General features: G+C 53.9%; 3 protein-coding genes across 3 annotated transcripts in view; all 3 read left to right on the top strand.

Moving 5' to 3' along the window:
- Rtf2 (replication termination factor 2) overlaps positions 1-2391 on the top strand; it is a 37727-nt gene extending 35336 nt beyond the window's left edge. Inside the window, 3 exon segments of the mRNA XM_087188577.1 lie at positions 1780-1813; positions 1920-2015; positions 2182-2391. Of these exon segments, the coding sequence (XP_087044703.1) occupies positions 1780-1813; positions 1920-2015; positions 2182-2351 (300 nt within the window). The 3' untranslated portion in view covers positions 2352-2391.
- An 831-nt stretch (positions 2392-3222) lies between these two features.
- On the top strand, positions 3223-7681 carry LOC106007605 (protein FAM209B). Its single transcript, XM_087188576.1, has 2 exons — positions 3223-6447; positions 7334-7681. Exons 1-2 carry the CDS (start codon positions 5890-5892, stop codon positions 7595-7597), a joined length of 822 nt encoding a protein of 273 aa, XP_087044702.1. The 5' UTR covers positions 3223-5889; the 3' UTR covers positions 7598-7681.
- Positions 7556-14938, top strand: part of LOC101723860 (cas scaffolding protein family member 4-like) — a 66225-nt gene continuing 58842 nt past the window's right edge. The window contains exon 1 of the mRNA XM_087188620.1: positions 7556-7737. Within this exon, the coding sequence (XP_087044746.1) occupies positions 7732-7737 (6 nt within the window). The 5' untranslated portion in view covers positions 7556-7731. The remainder of the gene's footprint in view (positions 7738-14938) is intronic.

Below are 14938 nucleotides of genomic sequence, written 5' to 3'. Positions count from 1 at the left end.
GAGAAAACTTAATGTGATCAGAACTAAAGCAGAATAATGCTGGGTCTGTTAGAAAAACCAGTGTAGCACCCTGGACATAAACTTTTGGGGGTAAGTGCCCTTAAAATCTGTCTGCATCCACTAGTTTTCTAGGAGAGAGTGATAAGACAGTGAGATTTTTTTCAGAGCTTTGTTTTTTGCTTTTTGTGTTTCTTTGGTCACAGAAGAAATTATAGGGCCTGTATCAATGTATAATCTGTGGTCATGAGACCTAGAAGCTGCTGCTGGAGCACATGGAGCATTGCTACTGGGCCCGGGCTCAGAATCGTCAGAAAGAGCCAGGATCAGCAGCTTTAGCTCCTTTTATCGTTTACTTAAGTAGAAAATAATGCATATAAACTTCCGGAGCACAGAGTTGTGCCCAAACGTTGAGACCAAATACAAATAGAAATATTCCGTGCTGCTATTTAAGTTAATACAGCATTAATGAGAAATATTACAGAGCCATCTAGTCCTTTAGTGCTGCCTGAAGGTTAAAAATCAAATTTATGTAAGTATTTAAATTCTAAGCTGGTTTCCTAAATTACTCTGACTTCAAGATCAGAAACGAGAGGAAAAACTAGAGCTGTGACAAAGGACAGTTCCCAAAAGGATCTATTTGTTCTTCACTGTTGCCATTGATTAGTTTTTAGAAACAAACACACAAAAGGGAGAAATCATATTTTAAAGGAAGCTACTAGAGATTGTCAGGTAGTTCTTTTCACCGTCCTGTTTTAGTGCATTTCTGTCACAGGCTTCCTGCCAGGTTGTCAAAGCCCAGAGGAACTAGCATGCCCCTTTCTGCACAGTGCGCACCTAAGCAGCTGGAAGCCTCGTAGCTACTGCTGCCAAGATACAAAATATTTCCCAAATACGCCCGCAGCTGGAGACGGCCCCGCTTCCTCTCTGCCTGTTTACCGCTCTTACTTTTCAAATAACGCAGCTGCAAAAGGAAGACTTAGAGATGAATAGTTGTCTGTTTTTTGAGTGTTGACCTTCACAAATTCGCGTGCGGGCCTTATTACATGGGTGAAGTAGTTTTTGTTTTGTTCAAGCCCTTTGAGTCACATTGCAAGTATTGCCCGACAAAGGTCCTGTGAGGTTGCCTAGGGGTAGGGGCCTTCTGAAATAAAAACACTCTGTGGCATTAGCGCCACCGTTTGGATACCTAGGAAAGTAACATTTTAAAGTAATTTGAGTGAACATTGTCCCCTTGGTAATTTCTGCACTTGAATCAGTGCGAACGCAGCTGTGTAATTTTAGAATGGCTAATTCACTTGTTACTTACCAAAATAACGATTATGAGTAACAAAATTCTAGTGCCTGAAAATCTCAGAGTAATCCAGATTTGAGGAGAATAACTCAGATGTTCTTTAGTATAAGTCTCCAGGCCTTAGAGTTAAATAAACAAGTATGAAAAAAGTCTGACAACGGAAAAGGAGGTACCAGAATGGGTAAGACTTGGGGTGCGTCCACACCACCTGGGCTTGCCTTGTGGTGTGCATTTTTCACCTCACCGCTGTTTACTGATAGTGGGTGGGAGTAACATTGACTTTTCTCAGTGAAGTCTGTCATCCTCGCTTCACACCCTGAAGAATGTGATTGGGAGTGGAGATACAGAGGAAGCGGGTCCCACAGACGCCTGCGAGTGCAGCCCACGTGCGGGGGGGGGGGCAGGGGGAGGAGGGCTGGGCTGACAGACGCCGGGCCCCCTGCCGAGCGAGCCTTCGCGGCACAGCCTCCAGCCCGCTCTCTTCACAGAAACTCAGGAAGCCCAAGGCAGACAGCAGTGAAGGTGAGGTGCAACAGAGGTTGGTGCTCGCCTTGTGCGGCCCGGCTGCGTCCTGAACGTGCGCGCTTCAGTGCGGCACCTTCCGCTTTGCTGACCTTGACTTTTGCAGCCTTGCCTGGGCCGTCGGAAGCAAAGAGCGGCAAGCCCGGGGAAGCCGGCTCCAAGCCCCAGGAGAAGAGGGGTGCCGCGGGCCCCCGGAGCGCAGGTGGGCCCTCGGGGCGGGGACCCGGGACCTGGCGGGGTGGGGCCGGGACCAAGCAGTGCCTGGCTCGCGTGAGCTTTGCTCCCAGGACCGCAGGACAGGGAGAGCACAGGCAGTATCTGGAACGATCTTTAGGCCAGCCTGAAACGTTTCTGGCTTTTTCCGGCAGCAAACGGGGCCTCTTCCGGGAAGGCGGGGAAGCCGGGCGGGCCCCCGAAGAGGTCCATCGCGGACAGCGAGGAATCCGAAACCTACAAGTCCCTCTTCACGCACAGCTCCGCCAAGCGCTCCAAGGAGGAGTCTGCACACTTGGTCACCCACACGTCCTACTGCTTCTGAGCAGCCCCGTCCCCGTGTTATAAACACACACACACACCCAGCTGCATGGTCGTTCGCTGGAGAGCTAGGGGTCTGGGTCTGGGTCCGGGTCCGGGTCCTGGAGAACGTGGGGCGGGGCGGGCCGATTGCATAGCCGGGTGGGCTGAGCTTGCTGCTCGTAGCACTCGAGACTCCGGGTTCCCCAGGTGTGCGCAGCCCATGTGGGCTGAAATCGCAATGGCTTTGCTACCCTCGGGTCAGCCCAGCAGCGAGGAGACAGCCTGGGGACGCGTTACCAGGCATCTCGCCCACCACAGCCCGGGGGGGGGGGGCGGCTGGGCCATGTCCGCTGCTAAGGGGTGGGCGTGTCCTGTCTGCTCACTTAGAACAGAGTGGAGATCAGCTAATACGATACAAAATAGAGCTCCTTTGCCTTTTCTCACATCTGTGTACACTTTTCTTCTCTCCCTTCACATGACGTTTTGCCAAGAAAATTGCAGACTTGCTGTGGGTGTGGTGGCGCACAACTGCAATCCCAGCACTTAGGAGGCTGAGGCAGGAGAACCTATGAATTTGAGGCCAGCCTGGGCTACATAGTGAGACCCTGTCTCAAAAACTGCAGCATTGAATTGCTGGTGATAGCAGTGATTCCATGAAGTCATGGGGATCCCACTTTTCTCCGTCAGCAGAAGGTCCAGGGGGGAATTGAGCTGAAATTGGCACATTTTATGTATCTTTAATGTGTGTGAAGTCACTGATCATTGAAACTTCCACAGGGCTGCTTGTGAAGTGCGAGCGCGTCCGGGCCTCAGCACTGTCTCGAGGGCTTTGTGTAGGGAGAGGCCCCCAGGAGGGCGAGGGCGGCAGCGCTGGGCCGCTTCCCACCTGTCCGGTTCGGGGTTCAGCGCTTCTGTGCGTGACCACGGCTCTTCCTCGGCTACACTCAGTGAGTTTCTGAAACAGACCTTTTCAGAGTAAACCAGAATTAGCCGCTTACCTCCCGGGCCAACAGTCTTACAGCCCAGTGAAACCATTTTTGAGGGTTTTTTCTTTTACTTATTTTTATAACAATTTTATTTTTAATTTGGCTAAAATTGTTACAGCAACCCACCGTTCTTTTCACTTTGCAAAGAAAACTTGATCTCCTTTTAGTCAAATATTAGTTTTGCCATTACATTTTTATTTTGATGGCCATTTTGACCAACTTTTATTTTCTTAATTTTAGCTTTAATGAGTCAATTTTATTTTCCACTGATTTTTTTTTTTTTTTTTTTTTGGTACCGGGGATGGAACTCCGGTCCTTGCGCTTTCGAGGCAGGCAGCAGAACCACTGAGCTAAATCCCCGGCCCCACACTGATTATTTTTGGGGATTTTTTGGTTTGGTTTGGTTTGGTTTTTTAAGACAGGGGCTCCCTATGTAGTTCAGGCTGGTCTTGAATTCAGTGCGATCCTCCTGCCTCAGCCTCCCAAGTGCTGCGTTCACAGCCCTGTGCCACCGTGCCCGGCTGCATCCAGCTCTCGCCGACCCAGTCAGTGTCGCCACCCTCAAAGCTTGAGGCACTCAGAGCGCCCGGCCTCTGAATATAGCGACTGCGACTGCGCAGCCTCAGGGCCCCTTCTGCCCCTGGCCCAGGGTCGCCCGGAAGGGTTGGAGGAAGGCTGTGCGTGGAGGCTCCCGGCCTCCCCCACTTGGCAGAGGTGCCACCCTGTCAGCCAGCGCAGCTGGGCCACTGTCCAGCTGTGTCCCCCACAGGGTGCCGGGTCCACCCCGGCCCCGGCCGGACCCCTAGGCAGCCGGAGGGGCTGGGCGGAAGCCCGGGTCCCTCCCAGGGCACAGCCCACTGACCCCTCTCGACACTTCCAGCAGGAGAAGCAGCCCGGCGCAGTGGGATTCCTGTGGCGACTCCCAGGCGGCCCTGCCGTGGGTCACTGATGTGAATTGAGTCTGTTTGCCGTCTGGCATCACTTCGCGGGCCACAATGATCAGGGGAGGGGGCGGGACAAACCCCCAGATGGGACACGGGATGACCCGCCACAGCCGTGGGCAGTGCAGCCAGCGGCTTCCCAGAGGGGCCTTGCAGGCAGTGGCCGTGGGTGGGCCGGGCCGCGTGTTCCGGTCCATCCATCGGCCCGGCCCGAGGGGATGCTCAGGGACAGCTGTGCCCGCGCAAGGTGTGCGCGTCCCCTTTGGGTTTCATGGGCTCTCAAGTCCTCTTGAGGCTCAGCGCCGCACAGGTGGAGGCCGAGAGCCCCAGCTAGGAGCGGCTCGCCAGGACACCCGTGCGGGGGTCCCGAGCCCACCGACCACTTCTGCAGAGGCATTTGCAGGTGCGCTGCGGAGGCCTGGCCCAGTCCCTGACAGGGTCCTGCGGCTGCTGTCACCTCTTCCTCTCCAGTCTTCCTGCGAGGCCGGACTGGGAGTGGCCCTTCTCCTGTTTGCTAGTGTTGTCCCTGTCACTGGACTGATGTGTTTAGCAGTACTGGGATTGAACCCCAGGGCCCCCACACAGCGAGGTCCTCAGCCCCAGTTCAGACTCTACTGCGAGGCCGGCTCTCGCTAAGTCGCCAAGTGGCCTGCGCTAGTCTCAAACCTGAGACCCTCCTATCCCAGTCAGTTCACGGGGGCGCAGGGCAGAAAGGGGTGACGGGGGCGCTGGGCAGTGGAAGCCCGGTAAGGAAGCCAAACATGAGGTCTCTGCATAAGGTCGTGATGTTGTGCCCAGATCGCAAAGTCCCCAAAGACCATCAAGGAGCCGTTTCCGATGTAAACACACGAGGGTCGTTTATTCAAGCTCGAGCAGGGGCACTCAACTGTCACCGACGCAACGGATCAGGATTGAGAGCCCCGAATTTCAAGTCAGGGTTTTTATTGTGGCTACCGCAAGGTTTGGGGATGTTCCATTTAGCAGTTACATGATTGGTTGATATTTAGCAAGCATGGGGGGTTGAGGGGTGGCTACATGTAGAGTTTATGGGAAAAAGGAACAATCAGCACATTGACAGAATGTTCTATAGATAATGGGCCCGGGAGCATCTGTTTTCTGGGCAGACAGTGGATTGAGTTAGGAGCTGTGTCTCTTTTATCTGTTGTCCCACAGCAAGGACATTTTATCATTAGTTTATGGGCACAAAGGAGACTAGGGGAACGGTTGACTTCAGTGAAGTGGAATTTATGTCAAGGCCACTTTACTGTCTTATATTTAAGATAGGGTCAAACTTTAAAATGGAGTTAGTTAGGTCTCACAGTGAGTCATCACGGCGGACAGTGTGGGCCGTGGGGAGGGCTCACTCTCCCACTTGGTGGCCATGGGCGCTCAGCCCCCGGGCAGTAGTGTCCTGCCCCCCAGTGTCAGTCCACTGGGAAAACCGACAGCGCTGCAGCCTTGGGGCATGGCCAGGAGGTTCCCTGCCTCCCCTTCAAAGCCGCACTGGAACGGGCCTCCCCTCTAGGCGTCACAATGGCCCGGATGCCAGGGGCCACTCTGTGACATCACCAGCTGTGGAATGGTTAGGCGGGCGGCAGCGCCACTTTGCCCCTTTGCGCACTGACTGCTCAGCATGGGGTTGCTCAGTGAGCTGCTGGTGTTTTCCCTGTTCCTCTGCTGCGGGGAGCCCTTCATGTTCTTTCTTTGGGAGAAAGCCAAGAAGCCCCTGGAGAAGGCGCCGTGTGGTACGCTGTGTGGGAAGCACACTCGGGTTTGGCTCAACTACTCAGCACATGCTCAGGGCTGGCTGGGATACAAATGTCTCTGGCTTCTTTTTGTTTTTGTTCTGTATGTGATACTGAAGTTTTGGGTGCATGGCAAGAAAACTAAGAATAAGACTAAGGTAAGGACGGCTGGCTCTCGTGCGCTCTCTGTCTCTCTCTTTCTCTTTCTCTCTATTTTGAGACAGGCTCTCACCAAAGTCACTAACTTGTCCAGGCTGGAACTTTTGATCCTCCTGCCTCAGCCTGCCAGAGTTCTAGGATTTCAGGCATGCACCACCACACCTGGAGGAATGGCTTCATTTTCGCACCACATCAATTCAGTAACAAATCTCAGACCCAGAGAAACATGGGTTTTAGTTAGGAGAGGCAGGACTCCTAGATGTCACGAATTTAAAGAGAAAGTACCTGCCTCATAGGAAAATGTGGCGAATAAGCTTCCTGACATGTCCTTAGTGAAGAAGACATTGTATCACTAAGTCTCCAAATCCACAGAAGTTGGAGCAAATAGCTGTTTATTGGCTCAGTTTTTTCCTAGGGTGTGAATTTCTTCAAATTGAGGATTGAATCAGGAACTTAAAGTGTGTTTCAGGTCAAAACTGTTCACAGAGCCAAAGTCACTGTGCCCTGATTTTTAAAATTTCACTGTTTGATTTAATACAAATTCCTGAACTTCATGGAAATGTTATCAGTATTTTAAGTAAAGGAAATAGAAGGCCTGGACCAAAGGGACAAAGGTGGAAGGTAGTAACTGCTGGTCCCCAAGGTAACTTCACAGCCCTTTTGGGTAGGAAGGAAGGGGGAGAGAAATATGGTGGCCCTGTGTTCTCTTCTGGTCAGATCTAGCACTTCATGACACTGTGTCCAGAGTGACAGCAGGAATTGGCAAACTTCTCTAACGGGCCAGAGAGTAAACAATGCCAGCATCATGGGCCATGTGACCTCTGTGGTATCTGCTCTCAGCTCCGCCCTTACAGCCTGAAAGCAGCCATAGATAGTATGCAAATGAGTGAGCATGGCTGTGTGCCAGTAAAACTTTATTTTCAAAACCAGGTGTGGACAGATTTTGCCAGTTTGCAATCCCTGGACAAAAGCAATGTTAGAGCTAGGGCCGGAGATTTAATTTAGTGGCACCACACCTGCCTCTCAAGTGCAAGGTCCTGAGTTCCATCCCCAGTACCAAAACAAAAAAAGCAATGATAGAGCCACGATCGAAACTTAGATGAACTTACCTTTCTCAGGACTGTCAAAACCAGCAAGGGCAATGGAATTATTCACCCTGAATATGTTTCTTGACAGGAGCACAATCCTCTTGGCCTTCGAAGCTATCCATTTCGCTCTCTACGTAAGAAAAATCAACATGCCTCCCCAAGCCAAGACTATGCATTTACTACCGTAACCCACCTTGAGATGGACCTTATGAAGTTGATGTCCAAAGTACGGAATCTTAAAGCTGCCATGACATCCGGCAGTAACCTCAGACTGCATACCCCGGACTTCTCCATAGACCCACAGACTTTTGTTACACTATATGAAATATGGGGAGAAAATCCTGAATGAATGGATCTGTGTGCCAAAGTAGGAGAGAAAAGGTTGAGTATTGGCAGACAATATCAAACTAATAAAACTATTCTGAAGAAAGAATCCCCGTATGTGAGATCTTTCTCCTTCTCACCTTTTAACTAGAAGGAAAAATGAAGGTGAGGCTATAGCACAGCGAGAGCACTGAAGGTTTTGTCTTTGGCTTTCTTTCTTTCTCGGGAGCTGTGGGTGGTAAGGGGACTGAAAATGTCAGTTGGGCCCAGTGACATTCTTGACCGTGATGCAGTGGCCCCTGGGGATGACAGGGCTGTGGAAATCTGGAGGGAAGATACTCATATCATGTTCATAGAAACTGTTGTTTCCTCCTTTATAGTATCTGATTTGTGCAAAATAGGGAACAAATTCCTAATAGCTGAAGAATCACAAAGGACAGCTTTATGAATTTCACACGATTCAAGCTGGGCATGGTAGCACAGGCCTGTAATCTGGCACCTGGGAGGCAGAGGCAGGAAGATCACTGTGAGTTCGAGGCCAGCCAGGGCTACGTAGCGGGGCCCTGCCTCAACAAATGAATAAATGAGACGATCCGGTTAGGAAGGATGTGTTCTTCCACCCGAAAAGTCCCTTTACTTATTCCATCCTGTGAATTCTGGGTATTAACTTTTTCTACACTTGATCTTAGCCAAAAGGCCGGGAAGCGATAGTAACTTTTTCTTTTACCAAAATAGCACTTACAGTCTAGAGCTGGATTAAGGAAACAGAAGCAGGGGTGGGATAGAGATGAGCTACCCAGGACTCCCAAGTTTGTGGGTTAGTTCTTTATAGCACTTAATGTAAAGAACGGATAGCCTGGCGTGTTAGAATGGCTACTTACACCTCCTACAAGCTCATTTTCTCCCATCAGAGCCAACCTGAGGCTTTAATGGAACCAGAGGCAGAGGTTAGTGGGGTTGGCAGAAGCCCCCATCTGTGTGCCTGGCCGAGAGTCCCTTCTGGGCGTTTGAGCAAAGCCGAGGCGGAAGCTGCCTCACTCTGCAGCCCTGGTCAGCGTCACACTTTGCAAAAGGTCCTTGAGCGCTCATTTTGGCTTCACTCTAGCTTTCAGGACGGAAAATAAGGAAGGGGCCAGGGTTACTCCCGTTTGCCTCTTGCATTCTTCATGAGCAAGCAGGGTGTCTGTCACTTGTGCGTGCGTGTGTGTGCACAGCTGTGATCTAGCATGGGGCCGGTGTCCGATTTTCTTCCACTTACCCAGTGGACACTTAGACCAGCGCTTGGCAAACGATGCCTCGGGGGCCGATTGGAGCCTGCAGTCCGTCTGGTGTGGCCCTCGAGTTCGTGATGGCTTGTATTGCAAATGGCTGAAAAAAATCAAAAGATGCATAAAATTTAGGGACATGAAATTCTAATTTCAGTGCTCACTGACTCACGTATCGTCCTCTGTGCCGCCGTGGCACGAGGCGCTAACAGCCCCTCTGCGGGAAGCTGGCGGAGCCCCTGTGAATCCGTGACGGGCGCTGGCCTCCAGAGCCCAAAGGCGGTGGTCACTTTCTGACAAAGCTGCGTGCGAAGGCGCCCCCTGGTGGCCCTGAGGCGGAAGCCTCACGATTTGTGAGCCCGAGCGTCCTAAGGCCAAAACGTGAGCTGCCTTGCAGGGCCCAGGAGAGGCCGGGTTAGCCGCTGCTCGGGAGCTGCTTCTTGGCGGGCCCCGAGGAGAGCGCTGACAGGGCCCTGACCCGTGGCCCCGTGGACCCGGAGAGAACAGATGTGTTGTCCGAAGCCTCAAGGCCGGTGGGGATTTGGTTTTTTGTGTTTTTTTTCTGTGTTGTTTTGCTCATTTGAACCCCAGGCCTCCGAGTACAGCGCGCCCCGCTTTAACCAGCCCCCCAGTGAGGTCCAGGCTGCTCAGCTCCAGCGCCTACCACCCAGGCTGCAGTGGAGGCGCGCGCGGGTTTCTCAGGGACGTCCTCGCCCCCTCCCCCAGCCCGGAAGTGCCCCTGCTGGCATGAGTTTCAGCCCCAGGTCACTGCAGACCCTGGAATCAAAGTCAGGGTCTCACGTGCGCTGGGACACACGTCCCACCAGGCGCGTGGTCACAGCGTGCGGGGCAGCACGTCTGGACCTAGGCCTGGGGCCCTTCTCTTCCTAGTTGAAGCTATGAGCACTTGGGCGGGGGGCAGCGCCGCCCGCGGGCTCCCGCTCCCCGCTGGCTCAAGGCCTGCTCCTCGGGCTGGCCGCCAGACTCACCCGCTGCAGGGCCCTCCCCCGTCAGCTTTGTCCCCAGCCCTCGCCTCGAGGGCCCTGGGCTGCGCCGCTGCCCCTGGGCGACTTTGCCATCTCTCAGCCAGCCTGCGTCCGTGCGTCCGTCCTCACTGCGTGTGCCACCGGGTGACATCTGCCTTCTCCTTAACCTGCTTTTTGTCTGTCCCTTGTCCGCAGTCAGGGACTGTGATGTTAAGATTTATAAGATGAAATAAATGCCGGTTTTCTTTGCCTAGGACTCAGGACGCCTGCAGGCTGTCGGAGGGCAGCCTGGTTGGTTGCCAGGGAGACAGCCCTGGCAGAGAGGGGGGCGCGGTACACGTGCTCCCGCAGGCGGGGGCGGCTTGCGAGGGCGGCGCGGGCCACGAGGGGGCAGACAAGGCCCTTCGAAGCCCCCAGGAGCGCGTTTCCCCAGTCTCCCCTGAAGGACAGCCACGCCGTTTGCCGTGCTCATGGTAACATTGTCTGTAGGAGCAACTAGGATTTACCATTTCATCGTGTACTGATTTATTCTGGGAGCTGGAGACGAGATGGAAAGAAAACCAAAAGCCCTGTACAGGACCCGTGTGCCCGGCGCTTGTGCGTGTGGGTGGGGACTCACTGCCAGCCTGCAGGAAGCTCGTGGCTGGTGGGGGACGGCAGACAAAGCCTAAGTTGTCTCTGTTGGCACACGCGCCACTGTGGAGAAAGGCTAAGCCAGGACGGAGAGCAGGGTGGGGAGTGTGGTGAAGTGTGCGTGCGTGCGCTTGTGTGTGTGTGTATGTGTGCGTGCGTGTGTATGTGTGCGTGTGTATGTGTGCGCGTGTGCGCGCTGTGTGTGCTTAACCAGCATGACGGGAATGGAGGCTGGCTGAGAAATATCCGAGGGAGCGGGCGTCTGAGCATTTGGGCACAGAGTGTGCAGGGCGGAGCAACAGCAGGTGCAAAGGCCCTGAGGCCAGCCAAGCAGGATGACAGGGAGGCCCCCCGGAGTGATACGATGACAGGGACAGAGCTGCACAGACACCGGAGGTCTGGAGGGCCCCAAATGACTCTGGACCCCTCCTCGGGGCCAGATGAGAGCCAGGAGAGCTTATCAAATCCCTCTGGGGCCCAGAAAGTGGGCTGTCTTCCCAGCAGGTACCCACGCGGCCAGACCCGCCCCAGGGAAGCGCCTGGAAACTGGCGTGGGAAAGGGGACGGGCACGGCCGCCCTCATGTGGGAGCCCCGCGGTGGACCCCACACCCACAGCTCCTCTTCCCAAGCCTCGAGATTCCCTGGACGACCTGGACCACCGAACTCCTTCCCCGGGCGGGAAACAGAGGCCTGGCCGCTGGCGGAGAGGGAGCTGGGGCGGGGCCTCCCGGGCCTGGTGAGGGCAGAGTGGGGGCTCCAGGCCGCCCTCCTTCTCCTCCATGCACCCAGCCCCTCCCTCCTCGGCCTGTGCCCCAAGTTTCCGCCCCTTAGGCAGCGCCTAGTGTCCCACCGGGACGGGCTGCAACCCTGAGGTGGAGGCCACGGGGTGTGCGGAGGAGACTGAGGCTGGGAAGGCACACTGTTCTGGGTTCTGGTCCCGCAGCACACTCATCCCAGAAACAGCCTCTCGGTGGATCCACTCCTTCGTTCAGGTGGTCCTTTATCTGCCCAGGAATAGTCAGACTGGAGCTGGTGGCCATGCCTACAATCCCAGCCACTCAGGAGGCTGAGGCAGGAGGGTCGCAAGTTTGAGACTGGCCTGTGCAATTTAACGAGATCTTTGTCTTAGCACAGTAAAAAGAGGCCCGGGGATTTAGCTCAGTGGTTACAATGCCTTTGCAAGCGAAAGGTTCCGAGTTCGATCCTGGTACCAACAAACAAACAAAAAGCAAACAAGCAAAAAGGGCTGTGCATGGTGATCCTAGCATTTGGGAGGCTGAGGCAGGAGGATTTCTCCAAGCTCCAGGCTAGCTTGAGCTATATAGTAAGTTCGAGGCCAGCCTGAACTACATAGTGAGACCCTGTCTCAAAAAGCAAAACAAAGCTGCCTGCTTTGCAAATGCAAGGTCCTGAATTCGACACCCACCTCGTACCAAAAAAAAAATCAACAAAACAAAACAAAAACAGCATAAAAGATTGAAAAGCACTGGGGATATAGCTCAGCGTGCCCTGGCTCAGTACTCAGAATTGGTCCTTGCCCACGCTGTCAGTGACCACCACCTGGTGCAGCCCCCAAAGGTCGGAGGCAGAGCCAGGGTCTCGAAGTTCCATGCTCACGACCGGGTGGGTGAGCATTCACGGAGCACATCCTTCCTGGGTGAGTTCTTCACGGTAAGAGGGGAAATCCCGTCACCTGCTACAACGTGGCCCACCCTGAGGACAGACCATGAGAGCCCTGAGCCAGCACTGGGGAGGAAAACCTGGGTCCTGAGGCTGTGGCCCCCAGGGAGCCAGGCCAGCACCGAGAGCAGCTGCAGCTGCCGGGCCGGGCTAGGGCCAGGGGTGGGAATCACACCTCGCAGCCGGGGTGCAGTTAGAACTGGTAAAGGGAAGATTTTAGGATATGTTGTGGGGTTTTTTTGTTTTGTTTTATTTTGTCTTTTTGGTACCGGGGATGAGGCAGGCAAGGCACCATTGAACTAAATCCCCGGCCCAGTGTAATTTTTTTTTTTCAGCACAATAATAATTTAAAAAGCAAACATGTTTCTTGCTCACAGCAGACATACATGTAGTGGGGTTAGGGCTGGGGGCCAGGCGGGACCCTATAATCTCACAGCAATGGAGCCATAGCAAAAGGGAGGAGAGAGAAGAGCTGCCCTTGGTGGCTGGTGGCACAGGCCTGTAATCAAGCACCGTAGGAGGCTGAGGCAGGAGCATCAAAAGTTCAAGTCTACCCTGGGCAACTGAGCAAGGTTCGGTCTCAAAATAACAACTTTAAAAGGCTGGGGATGGAGCCCAGTGTGAAGGCCCTGGCTTCAATCCCCCGTGTGGTGGAGAGCGGGGGAAAAGGGGCCCTGCTGGCTCGGAGCGGAGGGAGCTGGGCCGCAGGCGGAGGGAGGCGCAGGCGCAGGAGGTCACCTGCCTGCCGGGGCCAGGATTTGTCCGGGGTGTCACCCCACCCCTGGCTGTCTGTTGAAGACCTACTGCGAGGTTGAGGTTGTCGCCTGCTGGGCCACCACCCAGACCTCGGCGGTCACAGGCCCTGCCGACCCCAGCCAGTGCCCAGCACAGGGCCCCTGACCCCTCGGTGCCCCTCTCCGCAGGCCTCCCGACCGCATGTGCACATGCGCGAGTGCCGGCCCGCACTGCCCGCCGCTGACCCAGGCCGTCCCTGTCCCAGGCCCTGCTGACCCCCCCAGTGCCTGGGCTTTTGGTGACAGGAAGGTGCCACCAAGTACCACGCACACATCGTCTGCCTAATGTCTTCCCGTAAATACACGTACTCTTGTAAAGAAGAAAAAGGAGGTAAATGTGCTGTGAAAGAAATTTTTATATCAAAACCATGTTTATAAAATCAGACCTAATGGAAATTAATGTTAAAAGTAAATCTGTGAGCATCAGAGTTTTTTAAAGCTGGTGTTCCTTTGGGGCGTGGTGGCACATGCCTGTAATCCCAGCACTCGGGAGGCTGAGGCAGGAGGATTGCTGTGAATTCCAGGCCAGCCTGGGCTACATAGTGAGTTCAAGGCCAGACTGAACTACATAGCAAGACTCTGTCTCAAACAAACAAAACAAAATGAAAGGAAGAAAGTAGTGACTCAGGAGAGTGTGTGGGCAGAGGGAGATGGGAGAGCGAGCAGAAAGTTGCCCCAGGCAGTGACTTCTGCCCTCGAACCAGGGCTGTCTTACTTCCTGCAGGTCTTCTCGGGTGTCCACCCTGCCTTAAGGAGATTCTGCCAACAGCAACTCCTGCGCCACACCTGAGTTCACACTAGATCCCCTCTGTGGAGTCAGGACGCTGGGCAGGGAGTGTCAGAAAATCTAACTAGAGACAGGCATCTAGTGATGCTAGCACTCGGCAGGCTGAGGCAGGAGGATCTCTGCCAGTTAGCCTGGGCTACATAGCAAGACCCTGTCTGAAACAGACAAGCAGACAAACAAAAAGGAAGAAAATCCAACAAGAACTGCATCAGAGAATGCATGAGGAATTGGGAGCGGGACATCCCCTCACCCGAGGCGCCAGAGCCTTGCTGTCCACTGCACGCCTGAGTCTCATCAGCCCCATCTTGGCGGGGACAAGCCAAGCCGTTGATGAGCCCTCCTGTCAGGAGCCCTTGAGTTGCGAGCGGGGATGAAGGGGCCTGCTTTGATAACTGTTTCTTTCTCTAAGATAATTCTTCTAGCTTTCAAATGTCTCCACAACACCTCTCGCTCTTGGCCACTTTGTCTGCAGTGGCAGAAGCCCAGAGCAGCCGGCTTGTCCTGAAAGGAAGAAGCTCAGTAGTTTGCACACCACAGACTCTGCAGGAACTGTTTAAGAAGAAGGAGAGAAAAGAAAAAACACAAAAGAGAATAAAAGTTCTTTCTGTTTTAACGTGGGACAACTTTGCAAATCTGTTGTGAAGTGCAAGAAGCCTAGTGTGGGTTCCTGCGCTACACTCAGTGCGTGTGTGGGGGGTTGCCGCGGTGGAGCTGAGCTTGGTAGTGCATGCCCCCCGCCCCAGGTCCACCCCCAGCCCCAGAGAAGCGGTGGAGAAAAACTACACACACGTGTGTGCATATATGCATGCGTGTCATATGTTTACATAAACATCTTGTAAATGACATAGTGTCATTGGAAGGGAACAGAAATTAAAAATATTAGTTGATTTTGGTAACAGGAAAGTGAAGGAGATGTTTTATCTTATTTTGGTGTTTTGAGACAGGTCTGGCTGTGTAGCCCAGCTGGCCTTGAATTCCTTGATCCTCCTGCCTCAGCCTCCTGAGTGCTGGATGACAGCCATGTGTCACCGCCCCTGGGTTGAAGGAGATTTGAAGGAGGCAGTCATTCTTCGCCACACTGTGAAGTCACGGGATTATGGCAGAAAGCAGTCTTGGGCCACACACATGCAGCCTCTCAAGGATGGCTCCCGGGCGGGACAGGCCACCTCCTGGGACTCTGAGAAATGCATGTGGCGACAGGGTCCCCGAGCGGTGTTGTC

The sequence above is a fragment of the Heterocephalus glaber genome, unplaced genomic scaffold (assembly GCF_053883595.1).
Source record: "Heterocephalus glaber isolate CG9 unplaced genomic scaffold, H.glaber_assembly_v1.0 deba00001532, whole genome shotgun sequence".
NCBI classification, from domain to species: Eukaryota; Metazoa; Chordata; class Mammalia; order Rodentia; family Bathyergidae; genus Heterocephalus; species Heterocephalus glaber.
The sequence above is the reverse complement of the archived record's forward strand: the minus strand, read 5'-3'. Positions and strand labels throughout refer to the sequence as shown.